We start from the raw sequence: 11,569 nt of genomic DNA, 5'->3' as shown, positions 1-11,569 counted from the left end.
GGATACAATTTAAAGTATCATATTATTGTGGTATCAACTAAAATGTTAAAAGAAGGTATTTAACAAAAACATTTATTACTAACCTTTATAATACAATTCAAACATAACTGGTATGCAATATTATTCTACCTTAGGAAGAACACTTGGACAGTTCCTCTGTGACTGGGAAACCAAACGTGAGTTTTTTAGCCGATTTATTTTATAATGAAGGATTATAAATTGATCAATTCAGCACAGAGGTTTGATTTGAATGACACATCTCTGTCACTGAACGTGAAAGACTAACTTTCCATCTTCTTCCAGTAAGCAGCCGCCATGAGCACGGACGCAGAGATGGCCCTCTACGGGAAGGCCGCCATATACCTTCGTAAGCCAGAGAGGGAGAGGATCGAGGCCCAGAGCAAGCCCTTTGACGCCAAGTCCGCCGGTTACGTGGCTGACGCGAAGGAAATGTACCTCAAGTGCACCATCGTCAAGAAGGATGGCGCCAAAGTCACAGTGAAACTGCTGGACACCCAGGAGGTACGTCACAGTTCAAATCAAGGATCTCTCTAGTTAGTTGTGAAAGTTTCAAGATTTAAAATGACAAAATATCCATTCCATCTTTTAGGAGAGGACAGTCAAGGAGGATGATGTCACACAAATGAATCCTCCTAAGTATGACAAGATTGAGGACATGGCCATGATGACCTATCTCAATGAAGCCTCTGTGTTGTATAACCTCAAAGAGCGTTATGCAGCATGGATGATCTACGTAAGATAGCCTGCCTGCTCTGTAAAATGCAGCATACTCATAAGAAGTACTGACAGAAGGGTCCAGGTGTTCATTGCCATGTTATTCCCTTCAGACCTACTCTGGGCTGTTCTGCGCCACTGTAAACCCCTACAAGTGGCTCCCAGTGTACGACTCGGATGTCGTAGCTGCCTACAGAGGAAAGAAGCGTATGGAGGCTCCACCCCACATCTTCTCTGTCTCTGACAATGCCTACCAGTTCATGGCTACCGGTATGCCTAACTTCACAACGATAATACAAATCAATACACTGTCCTACAGATCTCCATGTCTAACCTGTAATACTTTCCATTTACAGATAGAGAGAATCAGTCTGTCTTGATCACGTAAGTTCTGCTTTGGTTCAACCCGGTGTATTTAAAAGATACAGTTGAGTACTTTCTATTAAAAACATGCTTCTATACACAGTGGAGAATCCGGTGCTGGAAAGACTGTGAACACCAAGCGTGTCATCCAGTACTTTGCCACCATCTCAGTTGGTGGTGGTTCTGGTGGAGAGGCAAAGAAGAAGGAAAACAAAATGGGGGTACGAAATCACTGGATCACTGGACAATAGTTCACTCTGGACTCGTTGCACTGCTCCTCTCATTCTCTCTCACAATGTGAAACTACAGGGATCTCTAGAGGACCAGATCATCGCTGCCAACCCCCTGCTGGAGGCCTACGGTAATGCCAAGACCGTGAGGAATGACAACTCCTCTCGCTTTGTAAGTATGGAGCACTTCGGCCTGTACATCTTCAGGCACCTGATTGATCATTAGGAAGGACTATAACCAAAGTTTATCCAAAACAGGGTAAATTCATCAGGATCCATTTCAATACTAGTGGCAAACTGGCTAGTGCTGATATTGAGACATGTAAGTATCCATTTCAGATGGTGAATAGATTTCAACACTTGGATGAATAGTTTTTCATTAATGATGTATTCTTATAGATCTGCTGGAGAAGTCTAGAGTGACATTCCAGCTGCCAGATGAGAGAGGCTACCACATCTTCTACCAGTTGATGACCAACCACAAGCCTGAGATCATTGGTAAGATGGATGATCAAGAGCCTTGTAACACAACGTTATGGCAAGAGAGCCTATAGCAGTGAACGAGCTTCTTATCGGTACATCATCTCAGGAACTGTACATTGTAAAGCAAGGTGTATTACATGAAGACAAAATCAACTACTAACTACATGCAAAATCTAACCATGGAGTCCTGTTTTGATCTCCAGAGATGACGCTCATCACCACCAACCCCTACGACTTCCCCATGTGCAGTCAGGGTCAGATCACTGTGGCTAGTATCGATGACAAAGAGGAGCTGGATGCTACTGATGTGAGCTTGACTTCCAGTACACTTGCATCTCTTTCCAAAGATGCTTTAGTAGTAGTAGTTGCTATGCAATAACACGTCTTCATGACTAAAATGAATAATGTTTTCTTTTAAATACAGGCTGCTATTGACATTCTGGGCTTCAGTCATGATGAGAAGTTGGGCATCTACAAGTTCACTGGTGCAGTGCTTCACCACGGTAACATGAAGTTCAAGCAGAAGCAGCGTGAGGAGCAGGCTGAGCCAGACGGCAATGAGGGCGAGTACCTTTCCTCTTAAATAGTGCTCAAGTTTAGATTGATTTAGATACAAAATTTACAAAGTTGTCAAATGTTGTATGAGATGTTTCAGTAGCCTGTAAACTGTGCCATAAATATAGTCCATGTTTCTTTCACAGAGGCTGACAAAATTGCCTACCTGCTGGGCCTGAACTCAGCTGATATGCTGAAGGCTCTCTGCTACCCCAGAGTGAAGGTTGGCAACGAGTACGTCACCAAGGGTCAGACTGTAACTCAGGTAACCAAGATAACATGAAAAGATATAAAGAGTTTGAGTTGACTGCTGATTTTGACTGTCAAGTCTGATTCCATTAGATCGCAAAACAATATTCAATGTAATGATGCCCTTCAATTTCTGCTTTTCTACAAGGTCCAAAACTCAGTGAGTGCCCTGGCCAAGTCTATCTATGAGAAGATGTTCTTGTGGATGGTCATCCGCATTAACGAGATGCTGGACACCAAGCAAGCAAGACAGTACTTCATTGGAGTGCTGGATATCGCTGGTTTTGAGATCTTTAATGTGAGCTGATCATTAACCCATTTTTTTTTTCAAACATTTCTGGATTTCAACTTCTCATTGATCTGAGATTAAACGTCTTTCAAACTAATAGTTCAACAGCATGGAGCAGCTGTGCATCAACTTCACCAATGAGAAACTGCAACAGTTCTTCAACCACCACATGTTCGTCCTGGAGCAAGAGGAGTACAAGAAGGAGGGTATCATCTGGGAGTTCATTGACTTCGGCATGGACTTGGCTGCCTGCATTGAGCTTATTGAGAAGGTACACAATGATATTCTGAGATGATCCCAGCATTCATGGACTGTTCCAAACAGACCTTACCATAACACTTTGTGTGTTTTCTTCTACTCAGCCAATGGGTATCTTCTCTATCCTCGAAGAGGAGTGCATGTTCCCCAAGGCCTCAGATGTGACCTTCAAGGCCAAGCTGTACGACCAGCATCTTGGCAAAACCAAAGCATTTGAGAAGCCCAAGCCTGCCAAAGGCAAGGCTGAGGCCCACTTCTCCCTGGTGCACTACGCTGGAACTGTGGACTACAACATCAACGGCTGGCTGGACAAGAACAAGGACCCCCTGAATGACTCTGTGGTTCAACTCTACCAGAAGTCTGGAAACAAACTGCTGCCTGTCCTGTATCCCACCGTAGTGGAAGGTACAATATCAATAGGAATATGGACTATGATGTTAATTTCAACTATAATGTACATGAACTTTTGTCACTTAAAAAACAAATATGAAAATCCTTCTGTTTGATACCAGAGGTTGGCGGTGCAAAGAAGGGCGCCAAGAAGAAGGGTGGTTCCATGCAAACTGTGTCTTCACAGTTCAGGGTATTATTTTATGTTTGCCTCGACCAGATCTAATGCCATTTCATGAATATATCTATCATTGTCTTCATGTTTTTGCACTTAACGTCTTGTCTCTACAGGAGAATCTGGGCAAGCTGATGACCAACTTGAGGAGCACCCATCCTCACTTTGTGCGTTGCCTGATTCCAAATGAGTCAAAGACTCCAGGTACAATTACACTAGTACCATTGTGTTAAGGTTTGGTGAAGAAGCTTATTGGTCATGAATTACTTAACGGCATTATTAATTATGTTCAAATACATATTAACAGGTCTTATGGAGAACTTCCTGGTTATCCATCAGCTGAGGTGTAACGGTGTACTGGAGGGTATCAGAATCTGCAGAAAGGGCTTCCCCAGCAGAATCCTCTACGCTGACTTCAAGCAGAGGTAACCATTAATGAACAATCAAATGCTACTATGGGCTTGGAAAATCCACATTGTGAGAATATGATAACAAACATCACCATGGCCCCTCTCATGTAAGGTACAAAGTACTGAATGCCAGCGTCATCCCTGAGGGACAGTTTATTGACAACAAGAAGGCTTCTGAGAAGCTGCTTGGCTCAATTGACGTGAACCATGAGGAGTACAAATTTGGCCACACGAAGGTAAACACCAAACACTCTTCTGTATTCGATATATTGAGGAGATTTCAGGCAAAACCTGAATGCATGACCATTTGCCATCTCCTTCCAAGGTGTTCTTCAAGGCTGGCCTGCTCGGTCAACTTGAGGAGATGCGAGATGACAAGCTGGCAATCCTGGTCACAATGACTCAGGCTCTCGCCCGGGGATATGTCATGAGGAAGGAGTTTATCAAGATGATGGAGAGGAGGCAAGTTGAAGATTCTGGTAGCGATAGTCTTAACACAATGTGTATATTTATTGTTACTAATTTTGGCTAACTTTTTTCAATAGGGAAGCCATCTACACAATTCAGTACAACATCCGCTCATTCATGAATGTCAAACACTGGCCGTGGATGAAGGTGTACTACAAGATCAAGCCTCTTCTGAAGAGTGCTGAGACTGAGAAGGAGCTTTCCCAGATGAAGGAGAACTATGAAAAGATGAAGACAGACCTGGCCACGGCCCTGACAAAGAAGAAGGAACTGGAGGAGAAGATGGTCTCTCTTCTGCAGGAGAAAAATGATCTGCAGCTGCAAGTGGCATCTGTACGTGTGATACCTGTTGATATGTTTACCACAAAATGATTGGTAGAATCCATGGAAATGTTCATGAATTTCTTTTGTATTGTGAAACAGGAAGGAGATAACCTGTCAGATGCTGAGGAAAGATGTGAGGGACTTATCAAGAACAAGATCCAGATGGAGGCCAAACTAAAGGAGACCTGTGAGAGACTGGAGGACGAGGAGGAGATGAATGCTGAGCTGACTGCCAAGAAGAGGAAGCTGGAGGATGAATGCTCTGAGCTCAAGAAGGACATTGATGACCTGGAGCTTACCTTGGCCAAAGTGGAGAAGGAGAAACACGCCACTGAGAACAAGGTTGGTGAAGATACAATCCATCTGAGGATGAAGATTTTGAACCATTGTATGCCAACACCTTCTGTCCTGCATATTAGGTGAAGAACCTGACTGAGGAGATGGCCTCTCAGGATGAGAGCGTTGCCAAGCTGTCAAAGGAGAAAAAAGCCCTCCAAGAGGCACACCAGCAGACCCTTGATGACCTGCAGGCAGAGGAAGACAAAGTCAACACTCTGACCAAGGCCAAGTCCAAGCTGGAACAGCAAGTGGATGATGTACGTTCATTTGATGATATAATATTCATATAAATGTATAGAGGTATATGCATTGTATAATAGAGTTGTATTGTAACAAACAAATGTTGAAATATGAAGCTTGAAGGTTCTCTGGAGCAAGAGAAGAAGCTTCGTATGGACCTTGAGAGAGCCAAGCGAAAGCTTGAGGGTGATCTGAAACTTGCTCAGGAATCCCTCATGGACCTTGAGAATGATAAGCAGCAGTCTGATGAAAGGATCAAGAAGTAAATATAAATTGGCATTTATTCAAAATATACGGAATACTAACCATGCAATTTGGGAGGTGTGTTTAATTTTCATTATTCATCAAAAATAACCTTGTGAATTTTACAGGAAGGACTTTGAAAACAGCCAACTTCTGAGCAGGATTGAGGATGAGCAGATCATGGGCCTCCAGCTTCAGAAGAAGATCAAGGAGCTTCAAGTGAGCCCGCCTCGTCGAGTTCATTCCCAATTTGAAAATGTGCTTTTCTGTAATAATTCACTCATCTCCATCCCTCATTCCTAGGCCCGCATTGAGGAGCTAGAGGAAGAGATTGAGGCTGAGCGTGCTGCTCGTGCCAAGGTTGAGAAGCAGAGAGCTGACCTCTCCAGGGAACTTGAGGAGATCAGTGAGAGGCTCGAGGAGGCCGGGGGAGCCACTTCTGCTCAGATTGAGATGAACAAGAAGCGCGAGGCTGAGTTCCAGAAGCTGCGTCGTGATCTGGAGGAGTCAACCCTGCAGCATGAAGCCACTGCCGCTGCTCTGCGCAAGAAGCAGGCGGACAGTGTCGCAGAGCTGGGAGAGCAGATTGACAACCTCCAGCGCGTCAAGCAGAAGCTGGAGAAGGAGAAGAGCGAATTCAAGATGGAGATCGACGACCTCTCCAGCAACATGGAATCTGTTGCCAAGGCGAAGGTAAAATTGAGTTAATGCATATATTGTAAAACAAAATAAGAGCCAAGTTGGCGAAACATACTCACCTAAACAAATGCGAATGACCAGGGTAACCTTGAGAAGATGTGCCGTACTCTGGAGGACCAGCTCAGTGAGCTCAAGTCTAAGAATGACGAGAACGTCCGCCAGATGAATGATGCCAGCGCTCAGAGGGCGAGGCTGCTCACTGAGAATGGTGAGTTCATTCACCTTCTACTCTTATGGCTGAATTTGTTGACAGATACGGATTACTTTCTTGATCCAAGATTAATTTATGTAGTTGTACTACATATTCAACATACTTCTATGTGAAAACCTATTCAAATCTTCTCCTAAACAGGTGAGTTTGGTCGTCAGCTTGAGGAGAAAGAAGCCCTTGTGTCCCAGCTGACCAGAGGCAAGCAGGCCTTCACACAGCAGTTGGAGGAGCTGAAGAGACATGTTGAGGAGGAGGTTAAGGTAGGCCATAATAAATAAAACATTAAACTGGAAATAATAATTGAAAAGTGGATTTATTAATTTGCTGTTGTGAAGATATGTGTCCCTAATTGCAGATTTAAAATTCCTCTCTTGTAGGCCAAGAATGCTCTTGCTCATGGTGTGCAATCCGCCCGCCACGACTGTGACCTCCTGAGGGAGCAGTTTGAGGAGGAGCAGGAGGCCAAGGCTGAGCTGCAGCGGGGGATGTCCAAGGCCAACGGCGAGGTGGCTACGTGGAGGAGCAAGTATGAAACTGATGCCATCCAGCGCACTGAGGAGCTGGAGGAGGCCAAGTGAGTCAAATGTACTGGTTTATTGTCGGTTTCATTACAAAAACTACAATTCAGTTCCTCAATCATTATTGTTATTATTATTATTATGAAAGGAAAAAGCTGGCTCAGCGCCTTCAGGATGCTGAGGAGCAGATTGAGGCTACTAACTCCAAGTGTGCCTCTCTGGAGAAGACCAAGCAGAGACTCTTGGGTGAGGTGGAGGACCTCATGATTGATGTGGAGAGGGCTAACGGACTGGCTGCCAACCTTGACAAGAAGCAGAGGAACTTTGACAAGGTAATACTGCTCTCTCTTTTGGGTTTTACACTGTCAACAAAGCATCATGTTAGAGAGCCAGATCTATGATATTATGTATTATGTTATTCAGGTTCTGGCAGAGTGGAAGCAGAAGTATGAGGAGGGACAGGCAGAGCTTGAGGGATCCCTGAAAGAGACTCGTTCTCTCAGCACTGAGCTTTTCAAGATGAAGAACTCCTACGAGGAAACTCTGGATCATCTGGAGACACTGAAGCGCGAGAACAAGAACCTGCAGCGTAAGTTCTCCAATGAACACGACATATCCTTTACACATTTCAGCCACATGCTGGCATACAGATATAGAACTCTGCATAACTTACTTGAAAGTACACATATTTTACCTTCTACAGAGGAGATCTCTGACTTGACCGAACAACTTGGTGAGACTGGTAAGAGCATCCATGAGCTGGAGAAGGCCAAGAAGCAGACGGAGATTGAGAAGTCTGAGATCCAAACAGCCCTGGAGGAAGCTGAGGTGAAGCCTCAATATGAATTCCCCATAAAATATGAACAATCTCAAAATGGCCAACACTTCATTTAACAGTCAATACAATATTTATAGGGAACTCTGGAGCATGAAGAGTCCAAGCTCCTGCGTATCCAACTGGAGCTCAACCAGATCAAGGGTGAGGTTGACAGGAAATTGGCTGAGAAGGATGAGGAGATGGAGCAGATCAAGAGGAACAGCCAGAGGCTACTTGACTCCATGCAGACTACTCTGGATGCTGAGGTCAGGAGCAGGAATGATGCCTTGAGAATCAAGAAGAAGATGGAGGGAGACCTCAACGAGATGGAGATCCAGCTGAGCCATGCCAATCGCCAGGCTGCTGAGGCCCAGAAGCAGCTGAGGAACGTGCAGGGACAACTCAAGGTACAGGACTCCAGTCCACTGTGAAGACCGATGTTTGTATTCCACCAATCAAAACACTGGTTTAGCATGTGATATTAATCACGATGTCCTCCTGCTGATCATTTCAGGATGCCCAAATTCACCTCGACGATGCCATCAGAGCAGCAGATGACCTGAAGGAGCAAGCTGCCATGGTGGAGCGTAGGAACGGCCTCATGATGGCTGAGCTTGAGGAGCTGAGGGCAGCTCTGGAACAGACAGAGAGAGGGCGCAAAGTGGCTGAGACGGAGCTGGTGGATGCTAGCGAGCGTGTTGGACTGCTGCACTCCCAGGTTAATCCCTTAAAAAACTGCTCAAACGATCACAAAAACATTCTCTATTTGTATGCATGACTGGCCAAAGTCAGTGCTTAGCTCGACTTAATGAAATTATCTATTTTACTTTTTAGAACACAAGCCTTATCAACACAAAGAAGAAGCTTGAGTCTGACCTGGTCCAAGTCCAGGGTGAGGTGGACGACTCCATTCAGGAAGCCAGGAATGCTGAGGAGAAGGCCAAGAAGGCCATCACTGATGTAGGTCGATCAAATATCTAAGGCCTTGTGTTTGAAAGATCATTGGTTACTTAAAGATGTTCCTGATTAACAATATGATTACGATCGCAGGCTGCCATGATGGCTGAGGAGCTGAAGAAAGAGCAGGATACTAGCTCTCACCTGGAGAGGATGAAGAAGAACCTGGAGGTCACAGTGAAGGACCTGCAGCACCGCCTGGATGAGGCTGAGAACCTGGCCCTGAAGGGTGGCAAGAAGCAGATCCAGAAACTGGAGTCCCGGGTAAGAGAATGTCCCACAGATCTATGTGTACTTCCAGACCATCAGGAAGTGAGTGTAATCTAATGCGATTGATTTCTAAAAGGTACGCGAGCTGGAGTCCGAGGTTGAGGCTGAACAGAGACGTGGAGCAGACGCTGTTAAAGGTGTCCGCAAATATGAGAGGAGAGTGAAGGAACTCTCATACCAGGTATACCATACATATCACTTTGAGCTTCTATTTTGAAGGATTACTTTTGAAAAGAAACCACCTCTCCACCTTTTAAAGTCCCTTTCCTTGACCGACACTTTAGACTGAGGAGGACAAAAAGAATATCTGCAGGCTCCAGGATCTGGTTGACAAGCTGCAGCTGAAGGTGAAGGCCTACAAGAGACAGTCTGAGGAAGCGGTAAGCCAACCCTAACCTATGCTTCATGAATACGGTTGTGACCTGGCTTTCAGTGGATCCCATTGAAACCTAACACATTGTGAACGGTCCAACAGGAGGAGCAGTCCAACTCCTACCTGTCCAAGAGCAGGAAGGTTCAGCATGAGCTGGAGGAGGCTGAGGAGCGGGCTGACATCGCTGAGTCTCAGGTCAACAAGCTGAGGGCTAAGAGCCGCGATACTGGCAAGGTAACCTCCTCACCCTCACTGGTACTTCTTCATGACCCAAACATTCACTCTTGAACATATGTACATCTAACCAACTTTTTTTCCTTTTCACAGACAAAGGACGAAGAATAAGATCGCTTGTTGAGAAATCCCGGGCGTCATACAATATGACGACGGTATTGGCAACGTAGAATAAAAAGCTTACTCATTATCCTTTTGTGTCCTTTGTCTTTTATTGCTCAATGTCTCCATTATTCAGGCTCATAAAATAAATGCCATACAGAATGTGGGCGCAGTAGAAGATAACATGACAGGAAACGGTTGATTACATGAACATAGCTGGAGTCATAGTGCACTCCAATACACTGTGTACACTACACATGATTCTGAGCAGTACAATACAAGACCTGCACAATGCTTCATTAGCTGAGCTTGTGGAGCTCCAGACATGAGAAGGAATACTATGGCTTAGCTGACCAATAGGAAGCTACAATAAATAAAACAGGATATCGAGTCATCACACAATAGAATATAAATTAAGACTATATTAATCCCAAAGGGAAAAATCTTTAGGTATCAATACTATATATGCGAAATAATGTATAAAACCACACCATATGCAATATTACAGTATTCAATAGATGGGACACAGACACGCCAGTGACTTAAATATTAAAACATAGTCATTCATCATTCACTTGTCTGAGCCTCCAACACATTCGAGATACCAGTAACACTCTGAATTACTGGTGTGTCCAGTACGAACCCAAGAGGACCTAACTATACCATACAACTGTGCCAACAATGATAACAACGAGGCCTATAAATGTGAGAGGGCATGACATTAAAGAGCCTACGGGAACGTCAAGGTTAAAGGGCACTTGAGACCTCAGATTAGCCCAGCGAGTTCAACATTGCAAGCTAAAGACCTGATGACACATAAAGTAAACAGTGCAGCAAAGACCCAGTCACAAATACTCACCAAAGGGATACGATTGTACTATCAGTTTCAACTTGAACCTCGCCTACCAAAATAATCTTGTCAAAAGTAAAATCATGACAAATGAAGAAGGGGAAAAAAAATTGTTACACTTTGGCCAATCAGTTGACCAAGTTGCAAGTGGTAAACCGGGTTGATCAACAAAAACAAACATGAATGGTAACACCATTGCTGATTTAGTCTCATGAATTGTATCACCTTAAGTGAGTAATCAAAGTTATTGAAGGTACAGAGGTGAAGAGCAGAGATTAGACTGGAGCTAGCTTGAAATATCAATGCTTTCATATTGTACCCCTCATGTATTGAAACTGAAAACGATAGGCAGTGAGAAAAGCCTCAAGTAAAGTTAAGTGCTCATTTGGGATAGATAGATAAAACTTTCTAAATCCCGCAGTGGGGCAATTCTTGTGTTACAGTACAGCAGCAGTCAATGAAGAGATAAAAAATATAATATAATACCAAAAAGTAGTGGTAAAGTAATGCTACGGAAATGCTTAAAGAAATGCAAAGTAAATGCTGAAGTGATGACAAACAGAACAAACAGGGAAAACAGGCTACCAACGGCTGCCGGCACAAAGGAGCGCCTGAAGAACTTGGGGGGAAACAAATCTGTGGCTGAAGGTACTCCCCATCTGCCACAGCTCGTGGGGACAGTTTTGGAACAGTGAGGGATCTGGGAGGCGTGGTGGGTGTCATCGCTGCCGAGCGGTGCTAATCAGACCCCCCTGGTTCTGTGTGCCTGTCTCCCTGCGTCATAGAC

The 11,569-nt window shown here is 44.4% G+C and overlaps 1 protein-coding gene across 1 annotated transcript; it reads left to right on the top strand.

The window, feature by feature from the left end:
• The first annotated feature begins 315 nt into the window (after nt 1–315).
• Nucleotides 316–9,941, top strand: LOC115544853 (myosin heavy chain, fast skeletal muscle). Its single transcript, XM_030357605.1, has 39 exons — nt 316–522; nt 611–754; nt 849–1,005; nt 1,092–1,119; nt 1,202–1,319; nt 1,408–1,500; nt 1,587–1,650; nt 1,728–1,826; nt 2,015–2,118; nt 2,236–2,374; nt 2,513–2,631; nt 2,764–2,913; nt 3,005–3,175; nt 3,267–3,567; nt 3,675–3,745; nt 3,844–3,931; nt 4,035–4,152; nt 4,250–4,373; nt 4,463–4,599; nt 4,683–4,938; nt 5,029–5,271; nt 5,349–5,525; nt 5,625–5,770; nt 5,880–5,970; nt 6,055–6,444; nt 6,532–6,658; nt 6,803–6,921; nt 7,039–7,235; nt 7,328–7,511; nt 7,603–7,768; nt 7,883–8,007; nt 8,095–8,403; nt 8,511–8,714; nt 8,831–8,956; nt 9,047–9,217; nt 9,300–9,404; nt 9,508–9,603; nt 9,699–9,830; nt 9,924–9,941. The coding sequence occupies exons 1-39, from the start codon at nt 316–318 to the stop codon at nt 9,939–9,941; spliced, it is 5,814 nt and encodes a 1,937-aa protein (XP_030213465.1).
• Nucleotides 9,942–11,569: the final 1,628 nt, after the last annotated feature.

This window comes from Gadus morhua, chromosome 1 (assembly GCF_902167405.1).
Source record: "Gadus morhua chromosome 1, gadMor3.0, whole genome shotgun sequence".
Lineage (NCBI taxonomy): Eukaryota > Metazoa > Chordata > Actinopteri > Gadiformes > Gadidae > Gadus > Gadus morhua.
The sequence above is the reverse complement of the archived record's forward strand: the minus strand, read 5'-3'. Positions and strand labels throughout refer to the sequence as shown.

What these genes read in the sequence shown, in the direction of transcription:
- LOC115544853 (XM_030357605.1), top strand. Translation starts at nt 316, where the DNA reads ATGAGCACGGACGCAGAGATGGCCCTCTACGGGAAGGCCGCCATATAC. An exon ending in ATGACAACTCCTCTCGCTTT is followed by an intron (nt 1,501 to 1,586) that starts GTAAGTATGGAG and finishes TATCCAAAACAG; the next exon opens with GGTAAATTCATCAGGATCCA. An exon ending in GAGGAGCTGGAGGAGGCCAA is followed by an intron (nt 7,236 to 7,327) that starts GTGAGTCAAATG and finishes TTATTATGAAAG; the next exon opens with GAAAAAGCTGGCTCAGCGCC.